General features: G+C 44.4%; 1 protein-coding gene across 1 annotated transcript in view; it reads left to right on the forward strand.

Moving 5' to 3' along the window:
- The window catches only part of ATP2C2 (ATPase secretory pathway Ca2+ transporting 2), a 25,134-nt gene continuing 4,719 nt past the window's right edge, over nt 1-20,415 (forward strand). Inside the window, exons 1-18 of the mRNA XM_008925184.3 lie at nt 1-99; nt 4,589-4,699; nt 5,531-5,647; nt 7,408-7,497; nt 7,583-7,618; nt 7,713-7,774; nt 8,907-9,015; nt 9,092-9,241; nt 9,625-9,693; nt 10,645-10,720; nt 10,959-11,025; nt 12,232-12,356; nt 14,236-14,333; nt 14,978-15,079; nt 15,831-15,920; nt 17,248-17,349; nt 17,904-18,060; nt 19,679-19,849. Coding sequence (XP_008923432.2) covers nt 1-99; nt 4,589-4,699; nt 5,531-5,647; nt 7,408-7,497; nt 7,583-7,618; nt 7,713-7,774; nt 8,907-9,015; nt 9,092-9,241; nt 9,625-9,693; nt 10,645-10,720; nt 10,959-11,025; nt 12,232-12,356; nt 14,236-14,333; nt 14,978-15,079; nt 15,831-15,920; nt 17,248-17,349; nt 17,904-18,060; nt 19,679-19,849 — 1,831 coding nt within the window. The remainder of the gene's footprint in view (nt 100-4,588; nt 4,700-5,530; nt 5,648-7,407; nt 7,498-7,582; nt 7,619-7,712; nt 7,775-8,906; nt 9,016-9,091; nt 9,242-9,624; nt 9,694-10,644; nt 10,721-10,958; nt 11,026-12,231; nt 12,357-14,235; nt 14,334-14,977; nt 15,080-15,830; nt 15,921-17,247; nt 17,350-17,903; nt 18,061-19,678; nt 19,850-20,415) is intronic.

The raw sequence follows: 20,415 nt of genomic DNA on the forward strand, positions 1-20,415 counted from the left end.
ATGGGAGAAGGGATTTTCACCAAACTCTTCCAGAAAAGGTCATTTTTCCGCTTCGTGCAGAAGTATCAGCCCCTTGGAAGCGGAGAGCCGGAAGAGGAGGTGAGGATTGCCTGTGCCTCTTGCCTGGACCTGCTGAAATAGTTTGTGTAATTGGGGTTAATTTTGTCTACTTTGTTTCCTTCGTCCCACCAGTAACTTGATATTGCGGCCGCTGCGCTCTCCCTTCCTGAGCAGCCGAGTCACTCCCCGTGCAAGGAGGGGTGAGATTAATGTTGTTTACCAGGCAGTGGGGAGCAATGGGGAGCCTTGCTTTTATGCAATACTCACAGGACATAAAGCTCAGGCCTGAGTCCTGCCCAGGAACATTGTTCTCTGCACTGAGGAGGCTCAAAATTAAGGAAACGTGGGAGAGCACATGCTATGTGGCCATGAGTGCTGTGTGAGCTCTGGAGTGTGGGCACAACGTGCCAGCCCTGCCCAGCAGAGGGGAAATGAAGAGCAAGGTTCATAACCCTGTCCCCAGGGGTCCCCTGATCAGTGGTAGAGGGGCTGTGACTCCTTGGGCTGTGACCCTCAGGCTGCCCTCTGTGCTGTTGCTGCTGTCAATGCTGGTAATGAGTGGCCAAGAACAGCTTTGGCTCAGACCTGCAGAGTCCACTTGGAAGTGATGCTTTCTTTTCCTCCAAAAGTGCCGGTGTAGAGCACTGATGTCCCCATCCTGCTCTCACTACTTCTCCTTGGTGCAGATGGACCAAAAAGTGGTGGTTTGTGTGGCACATTTGCTGTTCTCCTCATTTTTTCGTCACAAAACTTTCAGGTCTGGGATTATGTGATTGTTTGCTCAGCACAGGGTTTTCCATGGCCCAAGCCCTATTTTTTCTCCCACATGACAGATTGGTTGGGTGCTCTCTCACGTGGACCCCATTTGTCCAGTTCCTTCAGCACGTGGCATTAAGCCCTTACTCCCATCCCAACGAGCACCATCCGTGCACATGGAAATATTCCTGTGCTTTTTCTTACTGTCTGACTGAGGCCTTTTCTCAGATGAGATTTCAGCTAATCCCCTGCTCTCTTCTGAGTCTCGTCTGTTCAGTGTGGGGGTTGGTGAGGTTGCAGGGAGAAGAAAACAAGACATTGAACTCTTACCCTGTGCACCACACAGTGGGTTAGGAGATATTGCTCTACATTGCTCACAAAGAGCCCAAAATCCCAGGAAAAAATAATCTTGATGAGGTCACAAAGAATATCTGTACCCTGGTCTGATGGGAAGCTGAGATTTCTGATCATACATAGGCAAGAGGCCGCTGGCAATTAGTCTGGCTTGTTCCTTGGCTGCACCATTTCTGCTGTGACAAAATAAATAGTGACATGTATTTACTTCCAAATCTAAACCCCTCTTGAATTTTAGCTCTGGTCCATGCAGAGAGCAATGTGTGCATAACAGGACAGGGAGACAACCTGAGTTTTGGTACAGGATAGGGAGCAGGTAGCAGTGTGAAATGAAAATAGGAACTTGATAAATAAGGAACTTTTTCTCAGTTTATGATTTAGGCTGGTAAATGACCAACATTTTCCATACTCGATGGTATTTTGCTTCTTTACTTGAAAATACTTGCAGTATTTTGGTCCAAGCTGAGGGTTGCTGTGGGTTGGATTCTGAATTATTCCAGCACCCCTGAGACAGAGGAATTTTGCCTGTCCTGTCTGCAAAAAAAACCAGCCATGTAAAGGGCTTTGGAGGGGATGATTTGATTTATTCATTGCGTCTTTGGTAAGGATGAAGTTTATGTTCTAAGGATAAAGTTAAAGGGTTCCTTGTAGACTAAATAACCCAGCCCACTCTGGATTACAGTACATTAACTGGTCCAAAGCAATCTCAGACTCGGAAAAAGAATATGCAAAGTCTCAGTAAAGGCAGAGGTGGGGAAAAATCCCGAGAACTGATCTTTTGGGCTGTTTGCCAGAGTACACAAAAAGGGCTGTGTGCTCTGCAGAAAGTCCTATGCTCTCTTGCTCCCACATGGGCTGCTCAGCATGACAATTGCTGGATTGTTTCGGGATGAGGGATGTGCAGGTACCTCCGAGGTGGCTCCCGGCCCCCACCAGCTGCTCTTTACAGCCTCCAGTATTTCCTGACCTTGCAAAGCAATAGATAAACTGATAATTAGCTTTTTGTTACTTCTTCCTGCCCTGCTGTGTGGAGTTGTGCACTCCTGTGTCTAAAGGATAAAGGTTATAAAAGTAAATGGATAATGTGGATAGCCCACATCTGCTTTGCAATGTAAATAGAAAAGCAAGTGATGCTCAAGGAGAGGTTTGTTTATGAAGAGGTTTGCTCAGGACACTGCCTGGTGCCCAACATCCATGGGGTGGGATGTGAAAAGGGGCTCTGCACTGGCAGAATGTTACAGAGGAGGAGTGAGATGAGGTCCCACTGCTGCTTTTCTGACCTTTGCATCACTGTGGCTGTTCATCTGGTGGGAAAATCCCAGGTGTAAGCCCACCACTGCACATGGACTCATCCCAATAAAATAGGGATTCCTTTCCCCACAGCCCCTGGCTGTCGGGAGCAGGGAGCTGTCAACATTTTGAATGAAATCACACACAGCTTGGGCACATCCATGGATTTTGTCATTTATTTCCTCCACACTTTTTTGGAGGTAAATATTAGCTATAGAGCTGGGCCCTGATTGCCCTGCTGGCTCTGGGGACTGCAGGCATGTCATTCTCATGCCCAGGTCTCTTCCTGCCCTCCAGCTGCTTTACTTAAAATTTAAAATCCTTCAAGGCAAGTCTATACCTTGATATCTGAGTGTGTCACCTGCAGCACAGAGGAGCCTGTAGAAGCCACGTTAATTAGGATGGTAATGAATGCAGGGATGTGTCTATCCATGACAGCCCTGGGTTTTCTTCCCACCAAGTCCTTCCATCTCCTTAGACACATGGATGGCTCTCAGGCTTGCAGTGTCTGGATGTCAACAAAGTTGCAGGGGACTGATGAATTTACACAACCAGAACACACAAATAGGGATATAAATCATCCGTTTTAAACACTGAAGGACTTTTTTTTTTTGCCTCTTCTAGAGATGCCCATTAAGGGGATGTTGAAATAAGGGTGATGTCCAGTGCTGGTATGGCTCAGAAAAGGGGACCAATACTGCAGCTTCTTTGGGCAAAGTGTGGTCACCAGCGTGAGGGAATCATGAGAGCAGGAAAACCCTTGGAGATCTTGGGCCAGTTGCTGGGGTTTGGGGAAGGCAGGGTGTTCTTGGGGCAAAATGGCTTTTAAATGAGCCCTCCCCAGTCCAAGGGGTCAGAGCAGACCCCTGTGCTTTTCTGCTGGGAGCAGGTGGGTGTCCCACATGTTGTCAGCTGAGCTGTGGGTCAGGAAATGGCCATTAAAAGGGGGCTGCAACAGATGGATGTGGCTAAAGCCTCTTCAAGGAGCAGGGCTTAGAGATGCTCCTTGCTCACCTGCTATGAGCTCTCCAGAAACCAAGGGAGTGAAACCAATTCCACATCCCAGCAGGAGCAAACAACCAGGGAGATTTTTCTGCATTTCTGATTTCCTGCATTTATCTTACATTGTAAAGCACTGGATGTTCCCAGAAAGCTCCTGACTGTTCAGGAGGACTAATTACCCAAATACTGCTGCAGATACCCCTGAAATCCTCCAAGCCTTGCTCAGCTGCAGATGAGCTAGACCTGGATGAATCCTACAGCAAACACCCCTGGGTGCTGGCAGCAGGGAGAGGTGACAAATTCCTGCCAGGGCTGAGCACCACAATCCCTGGGGATGCCTTTCTTCATGAACACACACTCTGGTGCTTCATGAATGAAGGTAAATGGGAACAGAATCGCTGTCCCTTGGGAAGGGTGAGATTTCTCCCTCTCTGCATTTACCCTACAGTAGTGGTCACACTACCTCTGTCATGGACCTGGCTGAGATTTCAGGGAATGCTGCTGCTTTGGAAAGTGTATTTTTGATCAGAAAATGAGGAATCTTGAAAGGAAAGAGAGATTGGGGTGCTGAGACCTTGGGCTGCCTGGATGGAGCAAGAAGATTTATCCTGCTTGGAAGCATCTGTGCAATCAGTGGTGGAGCAAAACAGCCCTGCATTTGGGAGAGGAGATTTTGCTCTATCTGCTGGCTCAGAGATTTTCCTAGCTCACATTTTCAGTTCATTTATTATGTCTTTAACAAGGGGAAAGGGTTTTTTCCTTACTCTGAGTGCTGAGTGTGCAGCGGGCTGGTGAGACACTGAGATGGAAAAATGCTCATGTGGGACAGGACACCTCAAACAGCACAGCCTGACACACTTTTCTCATCAGCAGCTTCTCTTTTCGGCTACTCAGCTCCCGATGGCCTTTCTTCCACTACAAGAATGACACCTGGCTTGGAGGCTGTAATCAGGATTAATTAGGGGATGGTATAAAGCTGTGATTTGGGATATGTTGTAGCTAATTGAAGCTGTGCATCTGGCAAAGTGAGGGGAGGGAGTGGGATCAAGGGAAGGAGCAAAGAGGAGCTGAAATGCTTTCATTTGCTCTGCTCTCACCTAACAATTGCTTTGTCTTGTTTACTCAGCCCCGGGAGGACTGTGAACTGAAAATAATTGAGCAGGAGAAGGAGGTGACAGTTGTGCCCCCGAAAGATGCCTGTAAATGCCACAAGGAAGACTTGGCAAGAGCTCTGAATGTAAGGATTTGTGTGGGTCTTTGCCAACACGGGGTGCAGGTGGTGGGATCTGCCCGTGGGAAGGGGCTGAGCAGCAAAACAGGTCTTTAATTCTCATGCAAACTCCTGGAGTGCCCAATTCCTCTGGATTTACATGGGGTGAATCCTTGCCTGGATGGGCTCGAGGGTCAGCATTGGGAATTTGGGCTTTGTTTGTCTCAGGGAGGGATTTCACTGAAGTGAACTGCTCTGTGGGTGAAAGAATTCCCTTGCCCAGCCTGGAAAATGGAGCCCTGGCAGGGGCTGAGGCTGAGGAGGGGTCCCAGTGCAGGCTGCACAGCTCAGACACTGGGATTCAAGGAGGAAAAGGCCAGGGAAAGTTATAATGCTTGGCTATATTGTGGTTTCTGATCTCAGTGGTTTTTTTAAACCCAGACAAAATAGCTCTTATCCCTTCTAATTTTGTTCTCTTTGAATTTTGTCAGAGTATTTTTATTTTAATGCTTTTCTTTAAATATACAGTAAAATCAGAAATCAATTCTTTCCTTTACTGTTTTAGATTTCTAATTTGTTATCTACTGTTGGGTTTCTCCCTTTTGGAAATGCTTTTTTTTTTTTAATTAACTTGTGCTTACTTTAAGGTTTTCTGTAATGGTTGTTCATAAAGTTTTATGGTTTAATGAAAATAAATAACTAAAGAGGAAAAGAGTGGGCAGATTTATTTTTTGTGGGGAACTGAGCCATGAACGTCTTGCCCAGTCTGCTTACAGGGGTTTAACATAACCTTGCCTAAATAAGTTTTCCGTAACAATATATAATATTTGGGTTGGGTTTGGGGTTTTTTCCCTCTAGGTTGATTTACAGACTGGACTGTCTGAGTTTTCCGTGCTCCAGCGCAGGTTAAAACACGGCTGGAATGAATTTTCAGTCGAGAAGAAGGAGCCAATATGGAAGAAATATCTGGACCAGGTAAGGGATTTTCTGCACAGATTCTCATTTCCTGGCAAAGTCCCCTGGCTGAGAGTGTCTCTGCACTGAACTGTTCAGAGTTTCTGCTTCCAGAGGTTCAGCCTTGGGACAGGCTGTGCCCTGGACACAGAAACTATCTGTTCCCTGGGAAAACCATTGTGAGGTCCTGCTGCAGAGTGTGAAGATAACATCTTCTAGTAGAAATAAACCTTTTTATCTCCACACAGCCCACAAATCAAAAGCTATATCAAAAATCAAGATCAGTGCCCTGATTGCTGGAGCATATTTACTCCCTTTAAGGCAAGTGATAAAATCATGAAAGGTTTGAGGGGAACCAGTAGCAGCTGTGATCTGCTCTGATTTTTGGCTGCCACAGTGAGGGAAAGGCCTAAACCTGCAGTGAAGGGGCAGCTGTGGAGCCCAGGGCAGTGTCAGTGATATCAGTGACAGAATCATTCACACATGGTGCCAGGAACTGTGAAGATCCATGATTTCATGCCAGCTTCCCCAAAAAACCAGGCAGAAGGTGGTATTTGCAATCTTGTCTTCCCTCAGCTGAGTTATCCTTGAGTTTTGCTTTTATTAACCATTTCTCATAACTTTTTAAAGCATCTTTCACCTCTCTTTTAGAGCTTTTCACTAAACAAGAAGAGTCTGTTTTGTTTGGTTTTATTTTTTATTTTTTCAACTAGTAATTTGACTAATTTTATTCTTGCTTAGTCAAATTGTGAAGATTTGAGTTGCTTTGAAAGACTTCAGTTTTATGTCATGATTTATCTCTTTTTTCTATATGATTGGCATTCTTTAAGGTCTTGGTAATTATCTCTACATCTCTTCAAGTGAGATGCTGGGTTTTTTTGCTCAACTTTAGCAAGCAGTTTCTCTTACAGAGGCACCAAAGGAATTCTTTGGGGCATTTCTGAGCCTCCTGCAACCTGTTGGTGTCTCTGGAGGAGCTGCTGCAGTCCCACTCCATTCACACCCTGCACTTGAGTGTCATCCCTCAGCAGACACTTGCTGTGTCTTTTTACAGCTGCTATTTTTTGTAAACATCCCCTTTGCCCCAGTTTTCTAAAGAGAAGTGGAGGGATTTTCACCTTTGGTTTCAGCAAGGAAGACATTTAAATCCTGGCTTTCCTACTGAGCATCTCCACACATCTGTTACCCAAAACAGGCAGTTTTTCTTTATCTACTGAATTCCTTTCCAACAATTCCCACATTAGCTCAACGGAGATGTAATGTTCTCAGGTAGGAGAATGGGCCTTAAAATCCATGTTTAGAAGTGAAAAGGTGAATACCTGACTCCCACAGCCTTGGTCCAATGAGGAGCTGAGCAGATTAATTAAAGAAAAAAATGAAAAAATGAAAAAAAAAAAAAGAAAGAGGATTTTTGGTTTCAAATTCTGAAAAGACAATAAAGTCTTTGAGTGTACTTATTGTGCATCCAAGGAGCATTTGGAGTCAGGCCTGCGCTGTGTGCCTGCAAAGAGGGGAAAAAAGTGAAAAAACTTTTGCCTTTTGGTGTGAGTCTTGGTCCTGCTGGTCCCCAAAGCACCCTGTACAGGATTGGGATTTGCAGATGTCTGGTTGCAGGTGCTGCACCCTCTTTCTGGGCAGAGCAATGCTGCTGCACAAGCAAGGAGGGTCCCTGCAGCAAAACCACACCTGAATCCTTCCTGCTGAGCTCTGCACCAGCTCAGCTTCAGCAGGTCCGTATTTAATTTCATATTGTGACTTGTTCTTTTTTTTTTTTTTTTCAGTTCAAAAGCCCCCTCATCCTCCTGCTGCTGGCCTCAGCTCTGGTGAGTGTCATCACAAAGGAATATGAGGATGCAGCAAGCATCACCATGGTAGGTGGGACCTCTCCTGCACCCCAACCTTTGGGTGGCCCCCTGAGCTGGTGTGTCCACACCTGTAACTCCTCCTTGTTCACAGGCTGTGCTCATCGTGGTCACTGTGGCCTTCATCCAGGTAGGTTATCCAGAGCTCAGTTCCATGGCCCTGGCTGTTAGGAGCAAGCCCTCTCCTGTAACTCCTGGCTTTCTTCTCCTTTCTCCTTTAAAAGGAATATCGCTCGGAAAAATCTCTGGAAGAACTCAACAAGCTGGTGCCCCCCGAGTGCAACTGGTGAGACATTCCTGCTGCAGGGGTTTGGCAGGGATGGGGGTAGGAGGACAGAACCACCAGGTGAAGAAAATTCCTTCAGGTTGTTGTGGACATAATGAGACCCTGGTCCTCTGGAGGGATGGCACCATGTGTGGATGCAGCTCCAAGTCAAAGGAAAAGGGGATGAAATAATTAAAGTAGGCACCCTGTATTTGAATAAATGCTCAGAGACAGGAAGGTCACAGAAATGTTCCACTCCACACCCTGCATAAAGATCCCTGCAGCCTCCTGTGTGTCACTGATTTCCTGGGCAGGGAAAACCTCACCTGTGTATTTTTGGGGGACTTTAGGGTAGTTTTACCCCTAAAAGATTGGTACAAACCAGCACAGGAGTGGAGGTGCACGTGGGCTGGGGTTCCTCACTGCCTGTTTCTGTACACACCTGTCAGGCACACGGGAGCACAGCAGTTCCACAGCCCCTGGGGCAGCCACAGGGTGTGTGAGATCCTGCTGCCCCAAGGGCTTTGATGTTTGTTGTCAGTGCCTTAAATTACAGGAAAAGTTCTTCCTATTTAAGTCTCCACAAGTCAGTTTTGTCAAGGCCAACATAAATAAGCGTTGAGACTCAGGGAAGCCTGGCCCTGCCAAAGAGGTGTGGGGTTTTTCTCTGGTCCAAAGTTCACCCTGGTTTGGAGCTTACAAACCCCACTGTTGGTTCTTTATTTATTTATGATATGACACCATAAGCATCTGACTGTTTAGAAGGCTGTACTTTGGATGCAACAGTGGAATGCCAGGGCTAATTGTAGCTTTAAAAAGCTTCCTTTTAGGTTAAACAATCTGCATTTCATTATTCAGATCATAAAAGCACACCCTCTTGTCACTCCTATCTACTGTCTAAATACTGTATAATTCACTTATTGCTGAAATGTAAATCATCCATAACCTGCCCATTTGTTTGTAAGTTTAAACTGAGTCTAAACTGAACATAATCCTCTTCTCATCATTATGAGGATTTTATGTTCTTATTTACGTTGGAAGTTCTTTGGGGCAAGGCTTCTTGTTTTCCTGCCAGTCACATTCCCAAGCCTGCAGGAGGAAAAAAACCTCAAAGCCTGGTTTGCTTTCTTCTTTTTCCATTTATCTGATATAGCCTAAGGGAAGGGAAACTGCAGCATCTTCTAGCACGAGAGCTGGTGCCTGGAGATATCATCTACCTGTCTGTTGGAGACAGAGTTCCTGCAGACCTCAGGCTGATAGAGGTAAATTCAGCTATGGAAGAGCCTGGCTTGGGAGTTCCTTGTCCTAACAGTGCCAGAAACGTGTCTCTTTAATTAGGTTACAGATCTGCTGGTGGATGAATCCAGTTTTACTGGAGAAGCTGAGCCTTGCAACAAGACTGACACTGTGTTGCTGGAAGCTGGAGACATAACCACACTGAGCAATGTTGTTTTCATGGGGACCCTGGTGCAGTACGGGAAGGGAAAAGTGAGTCCTGACATCATCCAGCTTTTCCTTGGCTTTAGTTACAGATTCTTTCAGTGTGGGCATTGAGTGATAGGACAAAGGGGAATGACTTTGAGCTGACAGAGGGCAAGTTTAGGTTAGACATTATGATTATTTACTGTGAGGGTGGTGAGGCCCTGGCAGAGGTTACCCAGAGAAGCTGTGGCTGCCCCATCCCTGGGAGTGTCCAAGGTGAGGTTGGACAGGGCTTGAAGTAACCTGGGCTAGTGGAAGGTGTCCCTGCCCATGGCAGGGCTTGGAATGAGATGAGATTTAAGGTCTCTTCCAACCCAAACCATTTTGGGATTCTGTGAGTCTCTAGATTTTTTTTCATCTCCATCTCTTTTTTTTTTCCTTTTTTTCAGGGCATTGTTATTGGCACAGGTGAAAGTTCCCAGTTTGGCGAGGTGTTCAAAATGATGCAAGCTGAAGAGGTAACACAATCTCTGTCTATGGAAATGCTGGATGTCCTGGATGACAGTTTGTGAGCAGGAGCAGTCCCAGGAGTTAATGCTCTGGGTTCGGTTCTGTTCCTGCTACAGAATGCCTGTGTGACTGACCACAAGTGCTGCATCTGAAAGAGAAGGTTATTAGCAGGAGTTAGGCTTCTAAATTCAGACTCATGATATGTAGCTCATACCTAATTTCATAGTCACCTAAAACTTGTGGTTTCTTCTTTTTTTATTTCACACAAGTATTTTCCAGTTATTTCCAGGTATAAAAATCTTTAACTTCTACACATGTCAAGATCTCACCAGTCAGATCTCTGAACTAACACAGATGAGGGTCTAGAAACTAATTAACTCTTGATCCATTAACACAAGAAATCCCAGGAAAGCAGAAGCAGCCACTTTTCTGTGCTGCTGTGATGCTCTGCAGGTCTCTGCAAAGCGCTGCTGCAGAACAGGAGCTCAGGTCTGGTACCTTCCTTGGCCTGAAACTTTCTCTGAGCTGGCTCAGTGGAGGAGAAGGGTCTGCCAGGTCACAGACAGCCCTGGAGAAGAGAACACAGACCATGGGGATGGGCTTCAGACTTTTTATCCCTGTCCCAGAGGCTTTGCACACACATTATCCAATCCTAGGCTCAAGGACCTTTCCAAGTTAGTCTGTCTCTACCTTGTCTCCCCAGCTGCAAACTAATGTGATTAATTCATCTCTTCTCCCACTTTTTTTACCTGTCTTGAGTGCATTGAGGCAGACTCACTCCCTGCTGGATGGTCTGTGTCCAACAGACCCTGTTGGGATTTGGGTGGGGTAAGCACTGGGTAACTGCAGGGACCACAGAAAGGATAAGCAGGACTGTGGATCAGTTGTTCTGGGCTGACAAGAATCTTCTGATCCCACATAACAAGCAAAGAAAACTGGATATTCTCTGATTTTTCCAGACTCCCAAGACACCTCTCCAGAAAAACATGGACAGACTGGGGAAGCAGCTCAGCCTGTTCTCCTTTGGCATAATTGGTGAGTGGGACACAATGCTGGCACTGGCACGGTCGGCTGTGGAATCCCTCTGTGCTCCAGGGCTGCTTTCCCAGTCCTTGTTAATGGGGGTTACCTGGACTTTGGGGGTTTAAGAGGAGACAACTCTGAAGGAGATATTTTGGGTTCTATTGCACTTTTAGTTCTAAAACAACAGCTAAGGAAGGTTACAGATTTATGAATTTAAGTTTTTTTTAATGGGATTGTTTTCCCCCCCCAGGTCTGATAATGCTCATTGGGTGGTTGCAAGGGAAGCATCTCCTCAGCATGTTCACCATTGGAGTCAGGTGAGGGCTGGAGAGCACCTTTCTCCTTGATTTCTAATGAAACACATCCCAGGGAATTCCTCATTCAAAACAATGGACATTTCACAAGAGAGAACCTGAGTAAGACCCTTCCTAAGTACATATTGCTCTTGCACTGGTGACATTAATGTGAGCTTTAAACAGAGATTAGGAGAACAAAAGATCAAGGGTTTATTTAATTTTGGAAATTGGCATTTTGAAAATCTTCACTAGCACCTCTACCTCATCATGCTGGAAATGCCCTTTCCTATCTGTACTGTGAATTTAAGTGGGAGTGTAGCAACAGCAAATATTACTCTTTGCTGTTCTTACTGGACTTACATCTAAAGATATGAATGAACAATTCAGCAGCATAAAAGAGCATGCACAGCCTCTTAATCAAACATAATAAACCATGTTACTACATTTCAGTAATGCCCATAAACCATCTTACTTGGGGTTGTCATGGCTCTAAAATCAATTCTTGAAAAACCATTCTATGGAAATTAAAACAAAACCCAGGATGAGGGGACAACAGAGAAGCCAAAATGGCTCAGTGCCACCTCCCTGTCTGCCAGGGCATGTGGTGGCAAAGAAAAGTGGTTAATCCTGAGTTTTGGAGAGCAGCCTATGGTTTTGAAAGCCCTCCTTGATTATATTTTGCACAGACATAAAACCATTCAGACTTTTCCAAGGAATATCTAATATTGAACATGCAGACTGTGGCTGGATTTTTCCAACATATCAGGTGTGGAAGGTTTTGGTCTCGGTATTGCACCAGTTGGAGTGATCTGAGGAGCTGGTCCTGCCCCTCCATGGTGTGTAAGAGAGGAGATGAGGGGCTGCATGTGGCCAGGAGCCAGTAGCTAATGTGTGAGCCATGATGCCAAGGAATATTCAACTTCCATCCTCAGAAAGTTAAATAAACGAAATGAAATCCAACCACTAAATCCCTGCTTAGCCAGAAATTAATGCTCTTTGGCAATGTAAAGAAGAAAAATAATTACTCTGTCAAAAATCATCCAGAAAAAGGTTGAATGGTTGGACAAATATCTTGGTTTTGTACTTACAGTGAGCCAGGAGTCCCAGTGGTGCTCCCAGGCAGACACTCAGAAAAATTCATGCCATGGAAATGTCCCTGTGGCACATTTTGGTCACTATTCATTGTTTGACCCCTTGCTGAAGCTGTTGTGTCTCTGGTGTCCCCAGCCTGGCCGTGGCTGCCATCCCTGAGGGCCTTCCCATCGTGGTCACAGTCACTCTGGTGCTGGGAGTTCTCCGGATGGCCAAGAAAAAGGTCATTGTGAAGAAGCTGCCCATAGTAGAAACCTTAGGTAAGGCTGCCAAGGGGCCACACAGCTCAGTCACCTCCCAGACTCCAAAATCTGAGCCAGGGGCTGGCCCTATGAGCCTTGGTTTGATGAAAAACAGAAATTTGGAATATGCTTACTGGGACAGAGCAACCCACTCAGAATTAAATGTGTTCTACCCTGTGTTTCTCACCCTTTTCCCTCACTTTAGTGGTGTGAACACAGGCAGGTGCTTGGAATGATGCAACCTGAGCCATGGTCCACAGGGAACAGACATACATGCCCTGCTTGGGTTAAAAGCTTGGTTTTTCCCTCCTCTCCACGCTCTGGGATCATCCTGTGAGTCCATCCTGTCCAATTCTTCAGTGTCTGGCTAAAAACCTCCCAACCTCAAGTCAAGCCTGGCAGCACAAATAAATATCTCCTTCTGCAGCCGGGTGGCCATCTCCCTCATATCCAAAAAGTCACAGAGAGACCTCGAGAAGGCATCCTGCCCATCCTCAGAACATCAGAGCAGAATGAACCAGAATGAAATCGTTCTTCCACCTCCCCTTATCTTCAAATGGGCCCTTACTCCCAGGTGGCTGCATGCCTGGGTCAGTGTAGCAGGGAAAGGGAGGAGGAGACACTGTGGTGTCTGTTTAGAACCCTCATTAAACTCACATCAATGCCAAGCCTGGTCTGTGCAAAGTCCCAGATATCTGCTGCACAACCAGATCCTTCAGTTAAACCCTGTCTTCTCTGGAAACCCTGCTATTGTTTGAACTGCCCTTGTTTGTTCTGCAGTTAAGGAGTCTTATCACCCTTATTTTATTGTGTCTGCCCTGACCCAGAACATCTGAAATGGCTTTTCCCTCATGAGGAATTCTGTTCTGGTAGGGCTGTGCCCAAGGAGGCAGAACTGCCAGTGCCAGGTGGCCAAACCTGTGCTCACCCACACACTGAGAGTGCCATGTCTGCTAAACTTCTGAAAAGGAGAGAAATAATCCTTCTCCTCCAATTGTCAGTAACTAAATATGTAGTATTGGAAGTGATGGCTTTGCTCTCTGCTAATCCTTGAAAACTACCATTAATTTAATTGCAGCCTAATCTGCTTTATTCTCTCCAGGCTCTTACCTGGAGCTCATCATGCTCGTGGGGTCTGTGCCCAAGCACTGTGGGCATCTCCAGAGCCAGGGAAGATATTCAGACTCAGAAGGGAGCTGGAGTCTGATTTTTTTTTTTTTTTTTTTTATTATTATTATTAAAGTGATTTTTTTTCCCCTTCTTGGGAGTGGAAACCCTCTGGAATGTGGTATCTCTGATAATCTACTCCTTTACTGTATTTTGTAAGTGGGCCCTGGAAAAATGTGCTTTACTGAAGCAGGATTGGCACAAAGCAGAGCAAAGGGGCAGCTTCTTCTCTCAGCTGTGGATCTTTAAGTACTTTTTTAACAGCCTTTAACCCATCTGCTCTCACAGTCCTTTGGTGAGGCAGGAAAGGGCTGCTATTCCTGATTTAGGGAAGCAAGGGTCAAATGGCCCCTGGGAGGAAGCACATGGCAGTGGGAATTTGAGCTGTCTTTTTGGAATGTAGCAGCTGTTCTGTTGTGTGATGTTGCAACTCAGAAACACTGACCAGCTCCCTGGGGATCAATGCCCTCTGACTGCCCACCCTATGATGAGACAATATGGCCCTCTTCAGATGTCTCCTACCCCATCTCACACCCAAATTATGTGCCCAATGCCCTGACGTGCACTCAAATCCTTCCCTTACACACCCTGTCAGGAGTTTCATCCATTTCCTGGTCTTTTCTCACTGGTGCAGTTTAAATAACATCAGGGAAACTTGTCCTCCCTCTTCTGAATCTCACTGTTGGGCTGCATCATCTATCAGTTCTGATTAAGAACTTTCCTTCCTCAGGTTGCTGCAATGTCATCTGCTCAGATAAGACGGGCACCCTGACGGCCAACGAGATGACGGTGACCCGGCTGGTGACCTCGGATGGATTCCAGGCAGAGGTGGGCATGGGACAGTAATTCAGGCTTTGCTGCTGAAATTCAGCAGGGCACTTTTGCCTCTAGTTCATTTAGACCCAGATGAGGGAGGCTGGTCAGCCCCAAACCAAGCAGTTTGTTGCACATCACCAGTCCCATTAAAAGAAGGGATTTTTGCAGCGCTGGAGAGAGGCAGAGGTGGGGCTGAGGGTACACAAACTGCTCAGATATCACAGTTGATATAACCTGCTCGTTGACATAACCTGCTGTTCTCTGTAATTATTGTGAATACTGAAACCTGCCACCCACCCTTGTTGGTCCATCTTCAGTAGGAAGATGTGACTTAATCCTTCTGCTTGGTTTGTTTACCTGTGTGAAAAGTGAGGGCAGGGCTTGGACAAAACCACTGAACCCACTGCTGCCAAAGGGCTGGATTTCTCACCTGAGCTGCAGGAGACTCCTGAAATCACGGTGAAGAAGTGCTGTATAGGACAAGTTGATTCTTTTTGTTCCTATACAGCTATTATATTATACTGTCACTGTCTGCAGCCTTTCCTATAAGCTTGAGGCAGAAAAAAGAATCCCAGAACTCCTTCACAATTAGAACTTGTGCCAGACAGGACTGTTCTGAAAGGGAAATATGTCCTTTCTGTCTCTCCCTCCCTCAGGTCAGCGGGGTGGGCTACAATGGAGAAGGAAATGTTTATCTTCTGCCAACAAAGGAGATCCTTAAGGAATTTTCCAACGTCTCCATTGGGAAGCTAGTGGAGGTAAGTGTAACCTATGAACCATCTTACCCCAGTTAAATTCACTTTTCAGTTGAACTAATCACTTTGGGTAATTAGCATGAAAAAAAAAACCAAACAAAACAAACAACTTTTGTAACTCCAAAATGAACTGTCCTGCTAAAATATTCTCATGGAAAGATGCTGAGTGCGATGTGGTACCTGAAGCTTATGGGTGAAAGGGAGAGATCATAAGACATTCAGGGAGAGACCAGGGTCATCAGCTTCAAGAGTCAATGATATTTTGGATAAAACCACAATTCTCTCAGAGGAGAGACTGATTCATTTTACCATGTTCAGGTTTTAAGTGCGGACAGACTCTAGACTTTAGCCACATAGTCAATTTATAAATGTATTGTGATGATCTCTGCATCCTGTGTCAGCATTAAATAAAATTTTGAACATTCAACTGTAAATTAAAATGAGTGTTTGGGTGGTGAAATGATATGAGCTGGAATCTCATATGGAGATTAGGTCATATCTTATCCCCACTTCACATTAGAATCAATAGTAGGGGAGACACTAAGCTTTCACTGCTGTATCCTATGGAGTAAGGGGGTTTAGAAAGCACAAGACCTGATCTCAGGAAATGCTACTGTGGGGAATCTTTTCACCAATCTTTTGGGATGTGGCTGCTTTCATTCTCCAATCTTTCATTATTTCATTTAAAGAGATGGAAAAGCTATGAATTTAGCAACTAAAAAAATAAACCATGTAAACCTGTCCCTTTCTGCAGGCTGGCTGTGTGGTCAATAATGCTGTTATCAGGAAAAACAGTGTGATAGGACAACCCACAGAAGGAGCTCTCATTGCCCTGGCAATGAAGGTAAGGTTCTTATGGTTTAAAACTTTCCAGAAATTTAAAAAATAAATTAAAAAAAAAAAAAAAGCTGGAATTGTTAGGTCTGGCAACAGCATTCAGACTGCTTTAAATCCCCCAGACTGGTTTTAATCTTTCCTCATCTCTTCTTCCCAAGGTCATACATGTACACCTCTCCCAGTCAACCTTTTTGTCGTGGGCAAACACCTTCCCTGAGCTTCTGCACTAACAGCAATAACTGTTTTGTTTGGTTAATCATGCAGTTAGGCTGTGGAATGGATTTCTTTCAGGGTCAGACTGGACAGCCTTTTCAACATTTTCTGCATGTGCCAATTAAGAGTTCAGGAGGAAGACAGGAGTGAAACATGAGCAAGAACAGGCCAGACTGGAAAGCATGGCAGAGGGTCACCCTCATTTTGAGTCATCTGGCAGCTTTCACTTTTTTTCTAGTCATGGTTATGTTAAAGAAGATTTTTTTATGGGTGTTCCATTCATGCTCATAGGCAGAGGCTGTAAAATACCTCAAGGTATCACCTAATCAGCATAACACAGCCTGTGGCTTCAGAGCTCAGCTGGGCTGTAAAGCACAGAAGGTACCCCATGAAATGATGCACCTCCTAGCATCTGATCTTACCTCTTATTTTTAAAGCCCATAACTAACAGCAAAATCGTGATTTTTTTTAATTTCTTTTTTTTTAAAAAAACAATATTTCACTTCCCTAAATGCTGAATTAAAAGCTCCCTCCTGCTCTGACATTCAGTAGCCAAGCAATAGCAGAATATGTGGGAGGTTGTCTCTTCCATTTCTCTTTTTAATTTTTCAGTTTGGTGAATTGCTTTTTGAGTTCAACTCATCAGGAAATAATTGGAAACCACATTTACAATCTACCATTCAGTTATTTGCAATTTCCCTTTTTCTTTCAACTAGAGTCACTGGGAAATAACCAAAGTGGGGGAGCCTGAGCTTGGGCTGGAAGAAATCTGCCCAGCCCGTTGCTTTGCTGTAGTTTTAGGGAATGGACTTGAACCTCCTTTGACCCAAAGCCCCACCAAAAAGGCAGAGCAGCTCCCTAGTTCTTTTAAAAGTTAGTAGGAATCAAGCTTTGGACTCCAGTTTAATTTATCCCACATGAGGCACCAAAAGGAAAAGTTGGATTTGAATTATGAATTTTTCTCTCATATTTGAAATATGAATTTTTGTGGTATCTGACAGCCTGGAAGGACATGGTCAACAGTCAACCCTTTTAATATATATATATATAAATATATATATACACACAAACTTTGGCAGTGTTCAGCATTACAGTGCTCTTTTTATTTTACCTTACTTCAGATGGAATTAGCTGACATAAAAGACATTTATGTAAGAAAGAAGGAAATTCCATTTAGCTCTGAACAGAAGTGGATGGCTGTGAAATGCACACTGAAAAATCAGGTAAAGCAAACAGTGGTGGTGGCTGGTTTCGTGTTTCTAATTGTGCACCTCAACAATGGGCATGAAATGGTATCTCTTCAGCAAATAATGTTTTCAGGAGTTAACTATGTCGGGAGAAAACTGAACAAACCTCCAAATTCCCAACTTGGGTGTAATTTTACCTTGTAGAGCTGTGTTTGAATGGGAGGAGAGAATACTTTCCATACACTGGTTTGAGCAGGAAAACAAAAGCTTTTCAGAGATAACTGACAGGCAAAGAGAGATATGGTGTTTGGGAGAAAAAGGTTGGCCCTTTACCCCTTACTGGGTCAAGGAGTTCATTTTGGCTGATACTGTACTGGTGAAGTTAAAAACTCACCAACCTTTTCATTACAATTTTGTCTCTGATGGCTGAACATGAAAAATGACCAGAACAAAAATATCCCATCTTATACATAATGCAAGTTCCTGGGCATCTCATGAAACAGGTAAAAGAGGAAACAAAAGATCCTTTTTAAAAAAAAAAAAAAGTTCTCTTTTTTTAATATAAAGTGTATTATCTCCTTGCTTTAAAGGACCAGGAAGATATTTACTTTATGAAAGGAGCATTTGAAGAAGTTATTCAATACTGCACTCTGTACAACAGTGGTGGCATCTCACTGTCACTCACCCCCCAGCAGAAAGCTGCCTACCAGCAGGAAGAGAAGCGAATGGGCTCCTCAGGACTTCGAGGTCAGTCTTAAGTTTATGGGTTATCATGCCCTGGTACTTTCCTGCTCTGTTTTAGTTAGGGTGGACAGAGGCTCAGTCATCACAGATTCACAACATGGTTTAGGTTGGAAGGGACCTTAAATCTCATCTCATTCCACCCCCTGCCATGGGCAGGGACACCTTCCACTAGCCCAGGTTGCTCCAAGCCCCGTCCAACCTGGCCTTGGACACTTCCAGGGATGGGGCAGCCACAGCTTCTCTGGGCAACCTGTGCCAGGGCTTCACCACCCTCACAGGGAAGAATTTCTTCCCAATATCCCATCTAAATCTCTTTCAGCTTAAATTCAGTTTCTTGACATCACTTGGATGATCCCTTTGCAACCCTCGTGAGAGTTTGCTGAAGACCATGTCTTAGGTCTGTTGGTTGATCTGGTTTTTTGCTGGGTTTAAATTAGTGAGCTTGAAAGGAGCTGAAATAAGCACTGGAAAGGTGAATGTTTTTTTTCCATGGAGTGTTGTGATTGCCTGGCATACAGTCTGAATGATGCATTGAAAAGCTTTGTGCTGGGCCCCCTCTAAGCACTACTCTGCCAAGGTTTGCTTTTGGAGAAGCTGCCTGAAAAACAACAAAAAAACACTTTGAAAGAGTTCCAAACATGGATTTGGGTACTGAGATTTTCATTTGAAGTTCATTTCATTTCTTCACTAGAACCAAATCTAACAATCTCCTTTTGATCCCGACTGCGTGTCAGTGCACAGCCCACAGAAGTTTTTGTACACGTGTCATCTCCTTCACCACTAGAAACATCCCTTCAGAAATATCTTAGGCTTTCACACAGTAACAAAGACATCATCTCCTGTGCGTGTTCCCAGGTTGTAAGTAGATGAGAACAAGTCTTGGCAGCCGGATCTGGAAGCTGGTACAGTTAATGTACATATTCTCCAGCCCCGTGTCTTGTGGTTAGTAACTCATGTACGGCGCTTGCTTTACAATATCCAAATCATCTGCCCTTGTGGTAACAGCAAATTACTGCTCTGAAGGGAAGTGATTAGCTCAGGCAGCTGCTGCAGCTTATGATTCCATCATCAAAGCAACACTGACACGAACCCCTGGCAAAATATCCTTGAGTGATTTAATGATTGAATGATATGGGTATGCACCGGGAACAGAAATGAAATGTTCAGAGCCTTGATGTTTACGTGATGGGAGTCTCACTGGTTTAACTGAATTTACATTTCACATTTTTAGATTAAAATAAAAAAAAGTGTAAGTGCTATTGTTTAACTTAGCAGTTTAATTGTGCCTGGCCTAACATTGCACTGTCCCGATTTAATCCATCTGTGTTTGGGGAAGACGTGGTAGACAATTTAAAATGAGAAGGACATAAATCCTAAGAGAAACATGTCAAACAGAAATGCTCTGATTCAGATGAACTATTATTTAATTGGACTGAATTTTGTCTATATATTTGTCTTGTCTATACAAGATCTGATTGTAATGACTAAAGATCCAGTTTTAATGACTTTTTCTGCTGGAAAACTGACAATTTCATATCTCCTCTAAATGTTCCTTTTGATGTATGGAAATACATTATTAATAATTTACTCTTGTCATCTTTTTTTCCCCCTCTATTTCTAGTACTCGCTTTGGCTTCAGGTCCAGAACTTGGCAAACTAACATTTTTAGGTCTGGTTGGAATAATTGATCCCCCGAGGGCTGGAGTGAGAGAAGCTGTTCAAGTCCTTTTTGAGTCTGGTGTGTCAGTGAAGATGATAACTGGAGATGCCCTGGAAACAGCTGTGGCTATAGGTACCAAACTTTGCTTCTTCCCTGGGGACCTATAGTATGTCTGTCAGATCAGTCAAATGTTACATCACTTAATAGCCAACTTTATCATCCATTTTTGGGTGCAATAGAGGTTTTAGAAGTCACTGAACTCTTGCTTTTCCATTGAATCAACACTTAAATGCAGTAATAGAGCATCTACGAACTATGAGCCAAATTCCAGTGAGTTAATTCTGCTATTTTAGCACCAGAAATGGCAAAATCTCAGTGTAAGACCCTCAAAAGACACAGATGGCATTGCTGGGATTATAGAATCCAATAATGTTCAGAGTGTGAGTATTTCAACTCTTCACATTTTTTTCATTTTTCCACTAGAAATGCACAGAGCAAGTAGCAGAGCAGAGAGTGACAGATTTAGCACCAGCTCTAGTTCTGGGTACAATATTACTTCCATAATTCCCATTGAGTCAGTACAGGATGACTGGCCCAGTCCCAGAGCTGTGTGTCCTGTCAGGTGCCCCAGGTTCAGACACATTTTCCAGTAAATTCTTTAATTGCTGTCTATTCTCTAAGTCAGGAAAGAGCTGGCT

Source organism: Manacus vitellinus, unplaced genomic scaffold, assembly GCF_001715985.3.
Source record: "Manacus vitellinus isolate BGI_N305 unplaced genomic scaffold, ASM171598v3 scaffold_10_pilon, whole genome shotgun sequence".
In the NCBI taxonomy this organism is placed as follows: Eukaryota; Metazoa; Chordata; class Aves; order Passeriformes; family Pipridae; genus Manacus; species Manacus vitellinus.